Source organism: Acomys minous (assembly GCF_964271855.1).
Source record: "Acomys minous genome assembly, chromosome: 5".
Classification (NCBI taxonomy): domain Eukaryota; kingdom Metazoa; phylum Chordata; class Mammalia; order Rodentia; family Muridae; genus Acomys; species Acomys minous.
Genome location: NC_140494.1, coordinates 97,580,973 through 97,595,794, shown reverse-complemented (window position 1 = coordinate 97,595,794; position 14,822 = coordinate 97,580,973). Strand labels below are relative to the sequence as shown.

The 14,822-nt window shown below is 41.4% G+C and overlaps 1 protein-coding gene across 2 annotated transcripts; it reads right to left on the bottom strand.

Moving 5' to 3' along the window:
• Window positions 1-7,408: 7,408 nt before the first annotated feature.
• Window positions 7,409-13,121, bottom strand: ACRV1 (acrosomal vesicle protein 1). 2 transcript variants are annotated; one of them, XM_084783799.1, is made up of 5 exons: window positions 12,985-13,121; window positions 11,677-12,027; window positions 11,449-11,637; window positions 9,175-9,294; window positions 7,409-7,815 (listed from the first exon to the last, which is right to left on the bottom strand). In XM_084783799.1, exons 1-5 carry the CDS (start codon window positions 13,028-13,030, stop codon window positions 7,691-7,693), a joined length of 831 nt encoding a protein of 276 aa, XP_084639925.1. In that variant the 5' UTR covers window positions 13,031-13,121; the 3' UTR covers window positions 7,409-7,690. The 2 variants fall into 2 exon arrangements, with proteins under 2 accessions (XP_084639925.1, XP_084639924.1); XM_084783798.1 differs by having other exon boundaries at window positions 11,449-12,027.
• Window positions 13,122-14,822: the final 1,701 nt, after the last annotated feature.

Genomic DNA, 14,822 nt, shown 5'->3' with positions numbered 1-14,822 from the left:
AGAAGTAAACCTGAACCTACTTTATTCAGTCTTCTATTTTCCACATCATAGTCTCACTGTGGCTAAAATCAGCCCTCTTTTTAAAAATGTTATTTATTCCTTGGTAGCTTATTTTCCAGAAAAGCTGTCAGAATGATCCTTCTAAAGTATTAGATCCCCAACACTCCTAATATTTATGAGTTTTCATCACTCTTAAAGTTCCAAGTTTTGTTTGAGCTGTACAGGTTTTTTGTTTTGTTTTTCTTTTTTCTTTTTTTTAAATTTTAATTTTATTAGTTTATTCAGATTACAACTCAATTGTTATCTCATCACTTGTATCCTTCCATTCCTTCCTCTCCCCCCTGCTTTTACCCTATTCCCCTCTCTTAGGTTTAAGACCGAGGGAGACCTTCTCCCCCACTATATGGTCATAGGCTATCAAGTCTCATCTTGGTAGTGTGCTTATTCTTTCTTTGAGTGCCATCAGGCCTCCTCACCAAGGGGAGGTCGTCAAATATGGGGCACCAGAGTTCATGTCAGAGTCAGTCCCTGCTCTCCACATAACTATGGAGAGTGTCCTGTCTATTGGCTAGATCAGAGTAGGGGTTCGATGTTTACTACTTGTATTGTCCTTGGTTAGTGCAATAGTTTGAGCAGACCCCCCTGGGCCCCAATCCACCCATCATGATGTTCTTCTTGTAGGTTTCTAGGACCCTCTGGGTCCTTCTATTTCCCCATCTCCTATATTTCTCTTACCTAGAGTCTCAGTAGGATGTCCTCACATCTATCCCAATCTCCTGATAAGTGAAGACTTTCATGGGACGTGCCTTTTGGGCTAGTGTCCAGTTATAAGTGAGTATATGCCATGTGAGTCTTTCTGCTTCTGGGTTAACTCACTCAGTATGATCATTTCTAGTTCCATCCATTTGTCCACAAATTTTGGGATTTCCTTGTTTTTAATAGCTGAGTAGTATTCGATAGTGTAAATGTACCACAATTTCTTTATCCATTCTTCAACTGAGGGACATTTAGGCTGTTTCCAGGTTCTGGCTATTATGAACAAGGCTGCTGTCAACATGGTTGAGCATATGTCTGTTTTGTTTTTCAAGACAAGGTTTCTCTGTGGAGCCCCAGCTGTCCTGGACTTGCTTTGTAGACCAGGCTGGCCTCTAACTCACAGAGATCCACCTGCCTCTGCCTCCCAAGTGCTTGGATTAAAGGCGTGTGTCACATGCCCAGCTTGAGCTGTACAGTTTTATGTACTGTCTCCAGAGCCTGTATCTATCAAGTCAAGACTCAGAGCTTCTTGCCAACCTTTGGTGCCCACTATTTTGCTTTTTTTCCCCCCATAAATTTGTATATTTCTATGCTTCATATAAGTAGAATTATATATATGTTTCTGTGTTTGGCTTAATTCATACAACTGTTTTCAGGATTTATTTATGTTATATCAGATTTCATTGCTTTTTGTGAATAATACTCCGTAGTGCTCCTACGTGCGTGCGTGTGTGTGTGTGTGTGTGTGTGTGTGTGTGTACATCTCTTTTCGTATGATCATGTATGTTTGGATTGTTGCTACTTTTTGTTCATATAAATGATACTGGTGTGAACATGAATATATAAATACCTGCTAAAATCTGTTTTAAATTTTTTTGTGTGTATCTACCCTGTGGTAGAATTGCTACATCATGTGATAATTACATTTTTAATGTTTTCCGGCATTGCGATATTGTTTGTCCTAGTGGCAATGGTCTTTTGATGTTGTTGTTTTGTTCTGTTTTAGGAGACAGACTCTCACAGCGTAGCGCAGACTGGCCCTTGAGCTCATGATGTAGCTCAGGCTGCCTCTTCTCCCTGCTGCCTTTGTCTTCCAAATGCTGGGATTACATAGGGTGCCTAGCCGAACTTGACTTTAAAGGACAACTGTATTTACAGCTGCTTAGTCCTTCCTATGTAATTTATTAACACCAAAAGTTATGCCTTTAAATGTACATACACTATGATAAATCCATGTTTTGTTTTATCTTTTCTTTTGCTAGTGTTAAGCAGGATTTCATGTAATCTAGGCTGGCCTTTAACTTGCTGTCCATGAACTCCTCATCTTCCTGCCTCCACCTCCCAGGGGCTGGGATTATGGATGTAGGGATCCATTCCTGCTTTCACTTGGTGGGACAGCTGATCTGCATCTTCCACATACGTGCACACACGTGGCTTTTATATAATTGTTGTTACATTTCATTGTTGTTGTTGGAGATCTAACCTAGGGTCACATTCAAGCCAGGCAAGCACTCTATTATTGAACCATATCCTTAAGCTAGGGTTTTTATAGCTATGTTTTCTTTCCCCCAGAGGTGTTTGTGTCATGTTTTGTTTATTTTTTTTTTCCGGTTCTCTAGCATCCTTTCATTTCAAGTTGAAGGACAATATTTAGCATTTAGCAGGAATAGTTATAATCAGCTCCTTTAGCTCATTGCCTATGAATGTTAATTTTGCCTTCATATCCGAATCACAATTCTGTTTTATCAGACACTGAATTTTTATTTATTTATTTATTTATTTATTTATTTATTTTTATTAATTTATTCATATTACATCTCAGTTGTTAGCCCATCCCTTGTATCCTCCCATTCCTCCCTTCTTCCCGCTTCCCCCCTACTCCCCTCCTCTATGTCTGCAGACACTGAATTTTTAGTTGATAGTGTTTAGTCACTTCTTTTTTTCTTTCAGTAATGTATATATTACATAACTACCTTTTGGCCTACAAAATTTCTGCTGAGAAATTAACTGATAAGTGCCCAAGGTGACCTGGACCTCAAAGATAGTCTAGGTCCACGTCAAACCTGCAGCTTCACAGTGCCAGGGCTGCCAGGGTGCACCACTGTATCCAGCTAACTGAGAATCATGTTTAGGATCCTCTCTGTTCAGTGAGTTGCTTCGATGCTTTCAAGATTCCTTTTCTGGGGCTGGAGAGATGGCTCAGAGGTTATTCTGAAGGTCCTGAGTTCAATTCCCATCAACCACATGGTGACTCACAACCATCTACAATGAGATCTGGTGACCTCTTCTGGCGTGCAGGCACCCATGTGGGCAGGATACTGTATAATAAATAAATAAATAAATAAGTAAAAGATTACTTTTTTGTCTCTCTTTTTTTTTTCTTTGGTGGGGGCATCTTCTGAACAATGGGCATGTCTCAGTCTGGTTTTCCTGGGTTATCATCCTTACAGTTCATTGGGCTCCCTGTGTTTGTAGATCCATGTCTGTCTTCTGATTTGTAAGAATTTTATTCTGTGGTTTGTGGCATCCCTTTGACCCTTGTGGCATCCCAAATACTGGTTGCTTGATAGTGTCATTTAAGTCAGTGAGATTGTTTACTTCAGGCTACCCTCCCTTCTAATTCCTTGGATTCAATTTTACGTGGCCTGTCTTCAGGGTCACTGATGACCCTGTAGGAATGTGGCTCAGTGGATAATTGCCTAGCTGCACCATCGAAGCCTTAGATTTAACCCCTGGAACCAAAGAAAGAAATTGCTGATTCTTAATTTAAACCTGCTATCAGTTCCTCTGTTTGTTTACATATTGTTTTCTTGATTACTCTCAATTCTTTGACTGAAACCTGCTGTTCTTTGAGCACACTTGAGACCCTTGATTTAAAATCTGTTTTTTTTTTTTTTAAAGAGATTGTTACAGTACAGTTTCCTTTCTTCGCATGTCTTGCCGTTTTGTTGAAACTTTGGTACTTGACACCTGGAGCCCTTGCTGCTCTCACATAACATGCAAATCCAATTCCCAGCACCCACATTGGGCAGCTTACAGCCACCTACCTATAGCTCGCTCTATGGGATCCAACACACTCTTCTGGACTTTGTGGACACTTGTACTCAAGTGCACATACTCATCCATACACCCCTATATACATATTAACAAAATTATAAAAATAAATCTTTAAAAACATGCTAGAATAGACCGCATCATATAGCAAGGCATGTTTTGAGCCTGGGATTAAGCTGGTTTGAAGGGTTAGTGTTCTCTCTGGTCTCTCATTTTCATCTTGTCTTTGTGTGCCCTTTTCTCAATTCCTCTCTATATACACATCTGTTTATTTTGCTTACTATTATTTTTTTTAAATGTGCTCACATGTGTATGCACGCTTGTGTATATTCATGTGGGAGGAATACATGCACACACTGACTGGCCTGGCGTTTTTCATGAGTGCAGGGTATTGAATTCAGGTCCTTATACTTGCTGGGCTCCAAGGAAAGCTCTTGTAGCCTAGGTTGGCCTGGAATTCCTGATTGGCTTGCCTTCATCTCCCAAGTCTTCAGATTAGAAGTAGTTCTTTCTGTCCTGCCAAGGCCGTGTTCACATTCTGTTGTAATCCCTATAGTCCCTGTGTAGCTTTGGCCATTGCTTCCCATGTTTTTTTCCCAACTTGACATCCTCGTAGTTTTGTTTGCCTCTGGATGAACTCTTAAGTTAGGAGAAACAGACTTGTCAATCAGCAGTCCCCCAAAGGGTTAGGAGATTGTAAATAAGGGCTGTTACTACCGTGTGAGGGCAGCTATGGACAACTGGGCTATGGCTTCTAAGTAGAGCGAAAGTCAGTAATGCCAACATTTGTATTTTATTCTCTTTAAATGGTTTGACTCTTGTCTGCCTTTAGGTTTTTTTTTTGTATTCTTAATTTATCTTGCTAGGGATTTGTAAGTTTATTTTTCGTCAAACATGGGCAAATTCTAGCTGCTACCTAAATGCTAAAAATGTTAACAATTTATTAATCACTGAGGCTTTGTTCTTTTATTCCAATTGGATACTTACTGATTCATCTTCACAATGAGTGATGTCTAATGTGGGCTCCAGTAACCCTGTTAAAATCATCTAGTGATGTTTTTTCTGTTTTACTGTACTTAGCTGTTTGTTTTGTGAACTTGTCTATTGGTTTTCTCCCTTGGCTAGTTATATAGGTTCCTTGCCTTTCCTATGTCTAATAAGTTACTATGTAGTAGATGCAGAATTGTGGAGATTCTGGATCCCATATGCTCCAGTGAAGAGCCTGGCTTTTACTTTAGCAGGACATTATCATGGAGGACTTGCACTACACAGCAAACCTCTCAGGTCTGTTCTTTCAGCTTTTAGATACCATTGGTGTTGGGCTTCTTGGAATTCAGATCAGCCAAGAATGTGGTCAGAGGTGGTCCTCAGTTTAATGTTTCTCCTGTGGTTCTTTTCTCCCCAGGAGTGCTCCCCAATTTACAGCTACTTGGCCAGCCCTAGTCAATAGCCCATGAAGCCTCTGGCCAGGTACACTGTGGGGTTTTGCCATCTTGTAATGCATAGGTTAAAAGTTAACCAGGCAGAAGCCCAGAGATCTTTCTCAGTGATGATTTTGATTGTATAATTGTGGTAGCTTAGTTTCTCATAGATGAAAGCCAGAGCTCACTTTACTTGTAGCTTTTAATAACACATTTGTATTTTTATTTTTCTAATGCTTATAGCTAACACTAGATCTTTATCCCTTCCCCTCAAAGATACTAGTTGCATCAACAATGTTAGCAGGTGTTTTTCTGCTTGTTTCTTTGTAAATTGAGAATTTGAGATTTTAGTTTTAGGTCATAAATTTTAGTCCCATTTGATCTAAAGATAGGATTATATGTTCAAAATAGTTTCATTCAGTAATTTGAATATGAGTTCTATTTTCAGCCGAGATTTGTTGTCAGTGGAACCTGTTATTCAGATGGTTTGTTGAATAGGGCTACCTGGGCATGTGCTCTGTGTGTGTGTGTGTGTGTGTGTGTGTGTGTGATGCATGCACATCTTTTTGTATATTTCCATGTTCTATAACTGACACTTGTTTTATGATATATAGCTTTTGGGGGGGGTTGAGATAGGGTTTCTCTGTGTAGCCCTGGTTGGCCTGGAATTTGCTCTGTAGACCAGGCTGGGCTAGAACTCACAGAGATCTGCTTGCCACCAAGTGTTGAGATTAAAGGCATGCACCCCTACACCTAGCTGTACAGTTGTTCTTATGTATGGTAACTTATACCTATGATCCCAGCACATGGGAGACTTAGCCAGGAGAATTGCTACAAATTTGAGAACCAGCCTGGAGCTACATAGTTCTAGGCTAGTCTAGACTACAGAGCTAAGATATTTTTAAAAAAGTGTTAGGCATGATACCAAAGCTTTAAGGTTTAAAAAGTGTTGAATTGTTTTATTAAAATTAAAGCCAGGGGCTGGAGAGATGTCTTAGTGATTAAGAGCACTGTCTGCTCTTCCAGAGGTCCTGAGTTCAATTCCCAGCAACCACACGGTGGCTCACAATCATCTATAATGAGATTTGATGTCCTCTTCTGGCCTGCAAGGTTATATGCAGATAGAGCACTATATACATATAAATAACTCCTTAAAAAAAAAATTAAAGCCTGTTGCTTTGCAACTTACATTAAGACCAGGAGCTGATCTTGATCAAACATGTGGAAGTGGTGTTTGGAAGGAGGTGGACTTGTGTAGGAAGAGAGATGACTTTTGATCTTGAAAAACACCCTGAACTGGGCACGGTGGCACACACTTTTAATCCCAGCACTCAGGAGGTAGAGGCAGGAGGGTCATTGTGAGTTTGAGGCCAGCCTGGTCTACAAAGCGAGTCCAGGACAGCCAAGGCTGCACAGAGAAACCCTGTCTCAAAACAAAACAACAGACAACAACAACAACAACAAAAGACACAAAACAAGAAAAAAAAAACCCCAAACCACCCTGGCTCTATGATGTTTAGTGTGAAGACTCACTTTGAGGTTATGCATATTTGGTTTTCTCAATATAGCTCTGTAACCTTAGCCAATTTGTAATAACATGGTGTATAAAGAAATTAAATTATGTGTTGTATTTCCTTATTTGTAGAGTAAGGGTGATACTATCTTTCCTAATGACCCTTCTGGTTCTTTCCTGAGAACCGTGTGCAAACACCTTGAAAGACTGTTGGTATTTCACCTGTTCCTCTGTGGCTGAGCAGATGATTCTCTGCAATGATTTAAGGATTATAGGTTGCTTAAGTGGAAAGGAGTCTTTTATTTTTTATTTTTTGTTTTTTCCAGACAGGGTTTCTTTATGTTATCTTGGCTGTCCTGGATTCACTTTGTAGACTAGGCTGGCCTCAAACTCACAGAGATCCTCCTGCCTCTGCCTCCTTAGTGCTGGGATTAAAGGTGTGTGCCACCACTGCCCGGCTTGGAAAGGAGTCTTTTGTCCTCATTATGTTAATAGTGGACTGTGAAGACTGAGAAGCTCAAAAGCAAAAGCATTTGAGTTGTGTTTCTTACAAGTAGGTGTGGAAGACAATCCTACAATGTATATGATCAATGAGAAATTACTATGTACTTTGTAATTCTCTGTTGTATCCAATCTAGGGGACCTCTTCAACTTTCACAAGTGGTTGTGCAAAACGTTCATTTTATTTGGTCATGGAAAGGAACAACTAGACTGATGAAAAGCAATGATGGAAGCCTGTATTAACAATAAAAATTTATTGCAAAAAAGAAGATCTGGGGAAGGATGGGGCCAAGTAAAGCCAGAAGACAGGGGCAGTGGGTATTACTACGCTTCTTGTCTGATGATCAGGCAGCGACTAGTGTGATTAGTTGTTGAAGCTGAATATAAATTGAGCAAAGAGTGATGAAGCAGCCTGAGTCAGAGCAAGAAATGGGGGCACAGGCTTCTAGGTCTTGTTGCAGAGAGGTTCATTCCGACAGCATATAATTTGCATTCTTGTTCCATGAGAGAAGAGGTTCATAGATGGGCACATGTTCTCACATCCTTGAACCATGAACTGGAGTTTTCCACCTGAAAGGGTAGGAGACAGACTGGCATTAAGAGAAAGCATCATCTTCCAACATTCTCCTTTATCCATCATTCCCAGGCATGGACTTCTGTATGTATATTTTTCTATCCCCTACTGTGTGCTTTTTTTACCCATTACTCTTGTTTATGTCTTCATTTTTTTTTTTTCTTCTCATGGTAGAATTTCAACAAACTCAGTATTTTCTCTTGACAATGCTATTTTTCTGCCATTATCTGTCTGGCCTCCTGAACTTCCTTCTTATTCACATCCCATCCCCAAGTACTCAAAATTGAAACTTTTCTCTCAAAAGTGCAGTAGAAAATTCTCTTAAGTTCCATAGCCTTTTCCCTTTTCCCTTTCTTCATGAGCTTGATACTGTTCACCCTTTCTTGATATTCTTCTGTCAAGGTTTTCCCTGGCTTTTCTGTCTTCTGTTTCTCTGAGTTCAGTTATCTCTACTAACCTAAGTCAAATTCCCTTTCCATTTAAGTGATATGCTAACAACTAAAATTTACTGTCCTATATGGAACTCTACTGTCCTTCCTGTACCTACTTACTTTCCTGCTATGTTCTAACTTAGGTCATTAGGATTGGTAGGCAGGTAGGAGCCTCCGCTCACTGAGCCGTCTTGCCAGTCCTGAGCATTAAGATTTTTTTTTAAAGCTGCTCAGGTGATTCTGATGTACAGCTCAAACTGGATACTCCTGGATTTTACATGTCCTTTCTGTATTACCCTCTAGACTTGCCTGCTTTCCTTTACCTGTGAGCTCTCAGTATTCCTGTGCTTTGCCGCCTCTTCTTCTTTAGACATTATCTTGCTAGGTAGCCCAGGTTAATTCTCCTACCTCAGCCTCCCAAGCAGTGAGAAAAGACACGTAACACCTCGCCACTTTTCTCCGTAGTATTTTTTAGGTTAGACCGCAATCTTTATACTGTCTATTTGATGCATCTTTTTGTAGGGCACATAGTATGTATTGTTGTTTATTCAGTGTTGGTTAAATGTATAATTATAGACAAATAGGGAAAATGTTTATGCACTGTCTACTAAATGCCTACCACTTGTTCTACATTGTGTTCCTAGGAAGATTTAATCACGAACACACTAGACAGTTCTGAGGCAGCCTAAGGAACAACTTAAAAGGTTTCTTTATTCTGAAGAAAGCCTCTTTTCAGTTTTCTTTCTCCTCTCTAAAAGAGCCATAGGCCTGTCAGTATGGAGATTCTGCTCAATGCTTGAAGAAATGAGGTTCTTCTGAATCCTCAAATTCATTGATCCCTATTGCTCCCCCTACCCTCATTTTATTTAAGACATAGTTAATGTGCTCTCTGGCAATTCCTACTTCTCAGGAAGTTCCTATTACCTTCAAAGATCTTCTTTAACATGCACTGCTGGGAATTTTGAGTGGTGCATACTCCTTCTCCACGGAGACATTTTCCATCATCATTCATATATGTACATGTGTGGCAATTTATTGCTATGCCTGAAATTTGAAAAAAAAGCCTGATGAGATTTCCCAACAGACCACTTTGAGTCACACACATGGGGAGTGGGGATTGTGAAAAGGTAGATGACTTACAACACATTTCTTCGTTCTGGCAGTACTAGGAATTGAACGTCTAGGGCCGTAGGCATGCTAGGAAAGAGTTCAGCCTCTGAGCTACAGCCCCAGTACCCCCTCTCCTCTTAGCTCGCCATCCATTCCCCTTGTTGTTATTGAAGACAAGCTCTTGCCCAGTGATGGGGTTACAAGTCTGGGCTACCATGCTCTCTTTTCTGAATCAGAGGAAATACCTTCTCTCTTCTTTATAACCTTTATTGCTGAAGAATACCAAATTTATCTGAGAACTTTTTAAAAGTCTATCCCATTGGCTTCTTGGATTTATAAGTAAATGCCCTTCTGTCATGTTTTACATGTTTTCATAAGAGAGACTGTTAAGTAACTGAACCTCTGTCATACCCCCGAACAAAACCGGTTTACCTAACAAGTAAATATACTTGAAGGCGAGAATGTTGCCAGCCCTGTAAAGAGTGCATTTTTCTCCCTGCCCTCCTTTTTCCTCTCTCCCTGTTCCTTCCCTCTCTCCTTCCCTCCTTCCCTCCTTGTGTGTGCGTGTGAGTGTGTGTGTGTGTGTGTGTGTGTGTGTGTGTGTGTGTGTGTGAGAGAGAGAGAGAGAGAGAGAGAGAGAGAGAGAGAGAGAGAGAGAGAGAGAGAGAGTAAGTGAGTACTCACTATTTAGCTCAGTCTGATTTCAAAATCATACCAGTCATCCTGCTTCAGCCTTCCAGGCGTGAACCTTCAGGAACTGTTTCCATTTTCACTTATCGAAGATCAGTGACAAAATTCTGAAATGCTTCCGTACCCTTATACTGTCTCTAGTGCTGTCCTTTAGCAAGAAGCATAGCTTTAGGCAGACCTAAGTTTAATTTACTACTTTCTAGAAATGTGACTGACACTAGGGATAAGAGTTTCACCTTCTTTTACCACCTAAAAATTTAGAATTAACAATATTGAGTGAAGTAAAATATTTGTATCTGATAATAATTTGATATCAACCTTTAGATTTTTCTTGTTTTTCTACTGTGAATGGGGCATAAGTAAAGGTCAGCGAATAATTTGAATGAGTCAGTTTCCTTCCACAACATGAACCCCAGGTATTGAACTCGGGTTGTCAAGCTTGGCCTCAGTTGTCACCACTGAGCCATCTCGCTGACCCTTCATAAGTTCTTATGAACAATGGTGCTGGAGAGTCTAGTAGCATTTTGTATTAGTGTTAATATTTTTTTCTTAAGAGGGTTCTTCAAATTGTGTTCCATTTAGGGCCACATGAAACCTGAAAAATGCTTTCTGCTATTGTGAAAAAAATTTGTTTTTTTTTGTTTTTTTGTTTTTGTTTTTGTTTTTTGAGGCAAGATTTCTCTGTGTAGGGGGCTGGAGAGATGGTTCAGAGGTTAAGAGCACTGGCTGTTCTTCCAGAGGTCCTGAGTTCAATTCCCAGCAACCACATGGTGGCTCACAACCATCTATAATGAGATCTGGTGCCCTCTTCTGGTCTGCAAACACACATGTGGACAGAATATTGTATAAGTAATAAATAAGTCTTAAAAAAAAAAAGGGCGGGCCTAGTGGCTTTAATCCCAGCACTCGGGAGGCAGAGGCAGGTGGATTGCTGTGAGTTCAAGGCCAGCCTGTTCTACAAAGCGAGTCCAGGACAGTCAAGGCTAATAGAGAAACCCTGTCTGCAAAACCAAAACCAAAAAACAACAAAAAACAAAAACAGAACAAAACAAAACAACAAAAAAAGATTTCTCTGTGTAGAGTTGGCTAAAACTGGCTCTATAGGCCAAGCTGGCCTTGAACTAATAAAGATCTTCCTACCTCTGCCTCCCAAGTGCCGGGATCAAAGGTGTGTGCTACTGGTACCTGGCTGAAAGTCTTTGACAGCTGTTTATGACATATTAATGATTCTTTTACACTGCTTCAATTAAACTTAGGTCCTGATGTGTTCTCCCCTCCTCTTCCCTCTTCCCTATTGGAAACAGGATGTTGCTCAGGGCTCCAGGCTTTCATTGGACTATGTAGCCCAGGTTGGCCACAACTCTAGTCAAAGATTAATCCCCTTCCATCGTGGCTTACTTGAAGATGTGCTTGGAAATGGTGTGCTTGAACTCCCATCAGCAGAAGTCTGTTCGTCCAACTCCTCAGTCTTATCACTTGAAACTTGTTCAACTGAAGATGATTCTGAAGGCTGTTCACTCGATTCACTTGAAGATTGTTCACCTGGAGTGTGATCGCCTGGAGTGTGCTCGCCTGGAGTGTGCTCGCCTGGAGTGTGCTCGCCGGGGTGCTCACCGGGGTGCTCGCCGGGGTGCTCGCCGGGGTGCTCGCCGGGGTGCTCGCCCGGAGTGTGCTCACTGGAAGTGTGCTCGCTTGTGATGTGCTCACCCGTGATGTGCTCACCCAAAATGTGTTCTGAAGTCTGTTCTGAAGTGTGCTCACCCGGAACGTGTTCACCTGGAGCATGTTCACCTGTAGCATGCTCACTTGACTCATGGTCACTATGATCAGCCAGAGCTTTCTCACTCGAAGGAGTTTCATATAAAGCCTCGCTATCTGAAGGGTTTGCAAGTGAGAAATACTCACTCGAAAGTTGCTGAACAGAACCTTGGTTGTCTACAGAGTCAAGAAGGTTATCAGGCTGACCAGGTGGTGCTCCTAGGGGAGAGAAAAAATAGAGTAGTGAAAGAATGGGATCAAGGCTGATTTCCTGTGGAGCCACACAAGCGGAATTGCTACATTTTCTGGCAGGTCTAGATGAGACACTTAAAGACAGTTTAGATTTTGGGGGAAGGTCATCTAAATACTCCAGGAGACCGGAAACAAAGGGGTGTTTAAATAAAAGTTTGGAGATCACCGATAAGACTTAAAGACACAAGAATTACATGTGGTATCCCCTCACTTAAACATGAAAAGCACATGAAAGGACATTAAGTGTTCCTACCTGACAAAGGCAGAATCAGAAATCAAGGGACCCTCATTCGTGTCATCAGAAGTCTGCCACCAACCCCTCCTCCAATTCCCCTGGGTGAAAGGCAAGAAGAATAGAGACAGGGAGAGAGAGAGAGAAGGCAAATGGTTCTCTTCCTCCACAACAGGGTCTGGCTCTGAGATCCTGGCTGGCTTCAAATTGCAGATGTTCTCTGCTTCTCCCTCATGAAAGCTGGAGTTAGAGATGCCACAGTACCTGGCACAGGTAGCTTTCAATACCAATTAACTCCAGCCTCAACTGAGGTTCAGTTCCTTTGTGGTGGTGGTGAAAACTTAAATCTTTGTGTAGGATGAATGCTAAACTAAAAGATGACAGCCCAAAATTAACCTACAAAAACTACCAGGCAGAATTTGAGTTGTGTTGTTAACGTGCTATCTTACCAGTCACAAATGTTCAAAGTGGGAGCATGTTAGGCCCACGGGCCCTTCTACTTGTACATCCAAAACCAAGAGAAATCAGTTGGTACAGGAATTCTTAGACTTATTCTTGCTTAGTTAACTCTTGACTCTAAGTCAGGTTGGTTTGGGTAACTAAAACTTGTCTTTCTTCAAGGGGGCAGAAATACCTTAAAAGAAGCCTTCTCTGGTTTCCACCCAGCACTTCTGTTTAAAGAGAAGACTTACCTCTGACAGATGCAAGCAGATAAAGACTCAGTAAGATTAACTTCATTTTGATTTAGGAAAAGAGAGCTCTAGTGCGGCACACTGAAGAGCTAAGAAGAAACTGAGCAGACACTCCCAGTGTTGAATCAGAACCTCTGGGGATTCCAGAACTTGCGAAACAACCCATGTGACCTCACAGTGGGTTGTGCCTCATGTTCTGGTCAGGCAGGCTGGCCCATAACCCATGGCAATGCCACTAGGGAAGAGTAATGAGGATTTTCTGTGTGTGGGATGGTGTGTTACTAATAGATTCAAAAACAAAAAGTGTTGCTAGAACACACATGTGCTCTTATGAAGTTTAAAAGATAGTACTTTTTTTTTTTTTTTTTTTTAGAGAGTTGTCAGCAGTGAACTGAAGTGATCTGGTTACTTTCTGTTTTGCTCCCTAAGTAAGCATTTCATAGCTCTGGTCTGTCCTATGGAAGACTGATCTGTGCTGGGGCTGGCTGAGTACTGAGTGGGTCGTAGGGTTGGAAGGCAGAAGGTGCCACAGTTGCCACAGGCTGAGTCTTTATACTTTAGAGGTCCTCTTGGGTAGTTTTGTTTATTTTGTTTTGTTTTGTTTTCCAAGACAGGGTTTCTCTGTGTATCCTTTGCTGTCCTGGACTCACTTTGTACACCAGGCTGGCTTCAAACTCACAGTGATCTGCATGCCTCTGCCTCCTGAGTGCTGGGATTAAAGGCGTGCACCACCACTGCCTGGTGCTCTTGGGTGTTCTTTCTCCCATGACCCCAACTTTGAGTAGGCTCTAGTAACATGTTCTCCCTTCCTACTTCAACTTAGGGATAATAATGGTTTCTAGCTTATGAATTCTACGTGTCCCAAATTATCTTTAAAAATTTTTTTATTCAAGGGGACAAGCTGAGTATCTTGACCTGTGACTTTATCCAAGAGCTAGCCAAGCTGGGTAGATGAGAGAGGTTTATCTGTTGGAAAGCTCCAACTCAGGATGACAGAGGTCATCCAGCTACCATCTCATGCTATTGCTTGTCCTACTTTTTGGAATCACTCTGTTCAGTGTACTACTGCACGTTAGACCTAAGCTTAGGTGTGTCTGTTTCTGTTATAGTTATCTAAATTTCTTTCCCCTGCTAGAGACCAGCTCCAGCACACAGGTGATGACAAAAAAACATTAGGGCTCATGTGAAACTTCCATGATAGTTAAATAGCTTTTGTTTGTTTGTTTGTTTTTGGTTTTTCATGACAAGGTTTCTCTGTGTCATAGCCCTGGCTGTCCTGGAACTCTCTTTGTAGACCAGGCTGGTCTCGAACTCACAGGGATACACCTGCCTCTGCCTCCTGAATGCTGGGATTAAAGGCCTGTGCCACCATGCCCAGTGAGCATTTTTTAAAAACAGGAAATGTTATATAGAGAGCCATATTAAGTGATTTTTATATCCCCTGTAATCCCAGGGTGTAGAATAGCAAAAGGTGCAATAACAGGACCAGGTTCATAATAGGTAGAGGATGCAGGTGCCGGCCCTCAGGGTCTTTCTTTGCCTGGAGATGTTGATGGCTGAGACAGGTGAAAGCCTCTGCCTTCAAATTGGAGGGAGTGTCTTGGGACAGTCAATTGGTCTGGCATCCATAAAGGTGGATCAGTGTCACATGGAAACGTGCAAACAGCTTCTTCCGGAATGATACATCGGGTTCCTTTTATTGTCCGGTTAGTGGGGCTTTTATTTTGACAGAGGTATAAGGCATGAATTAGACTATGATGAGGAGATGGGTATCTCTATTCTAGATATCTGTGCCCTAAAAGGCCAGATGAGCTTGTTCCACAAGAGCCTGTCCCTGC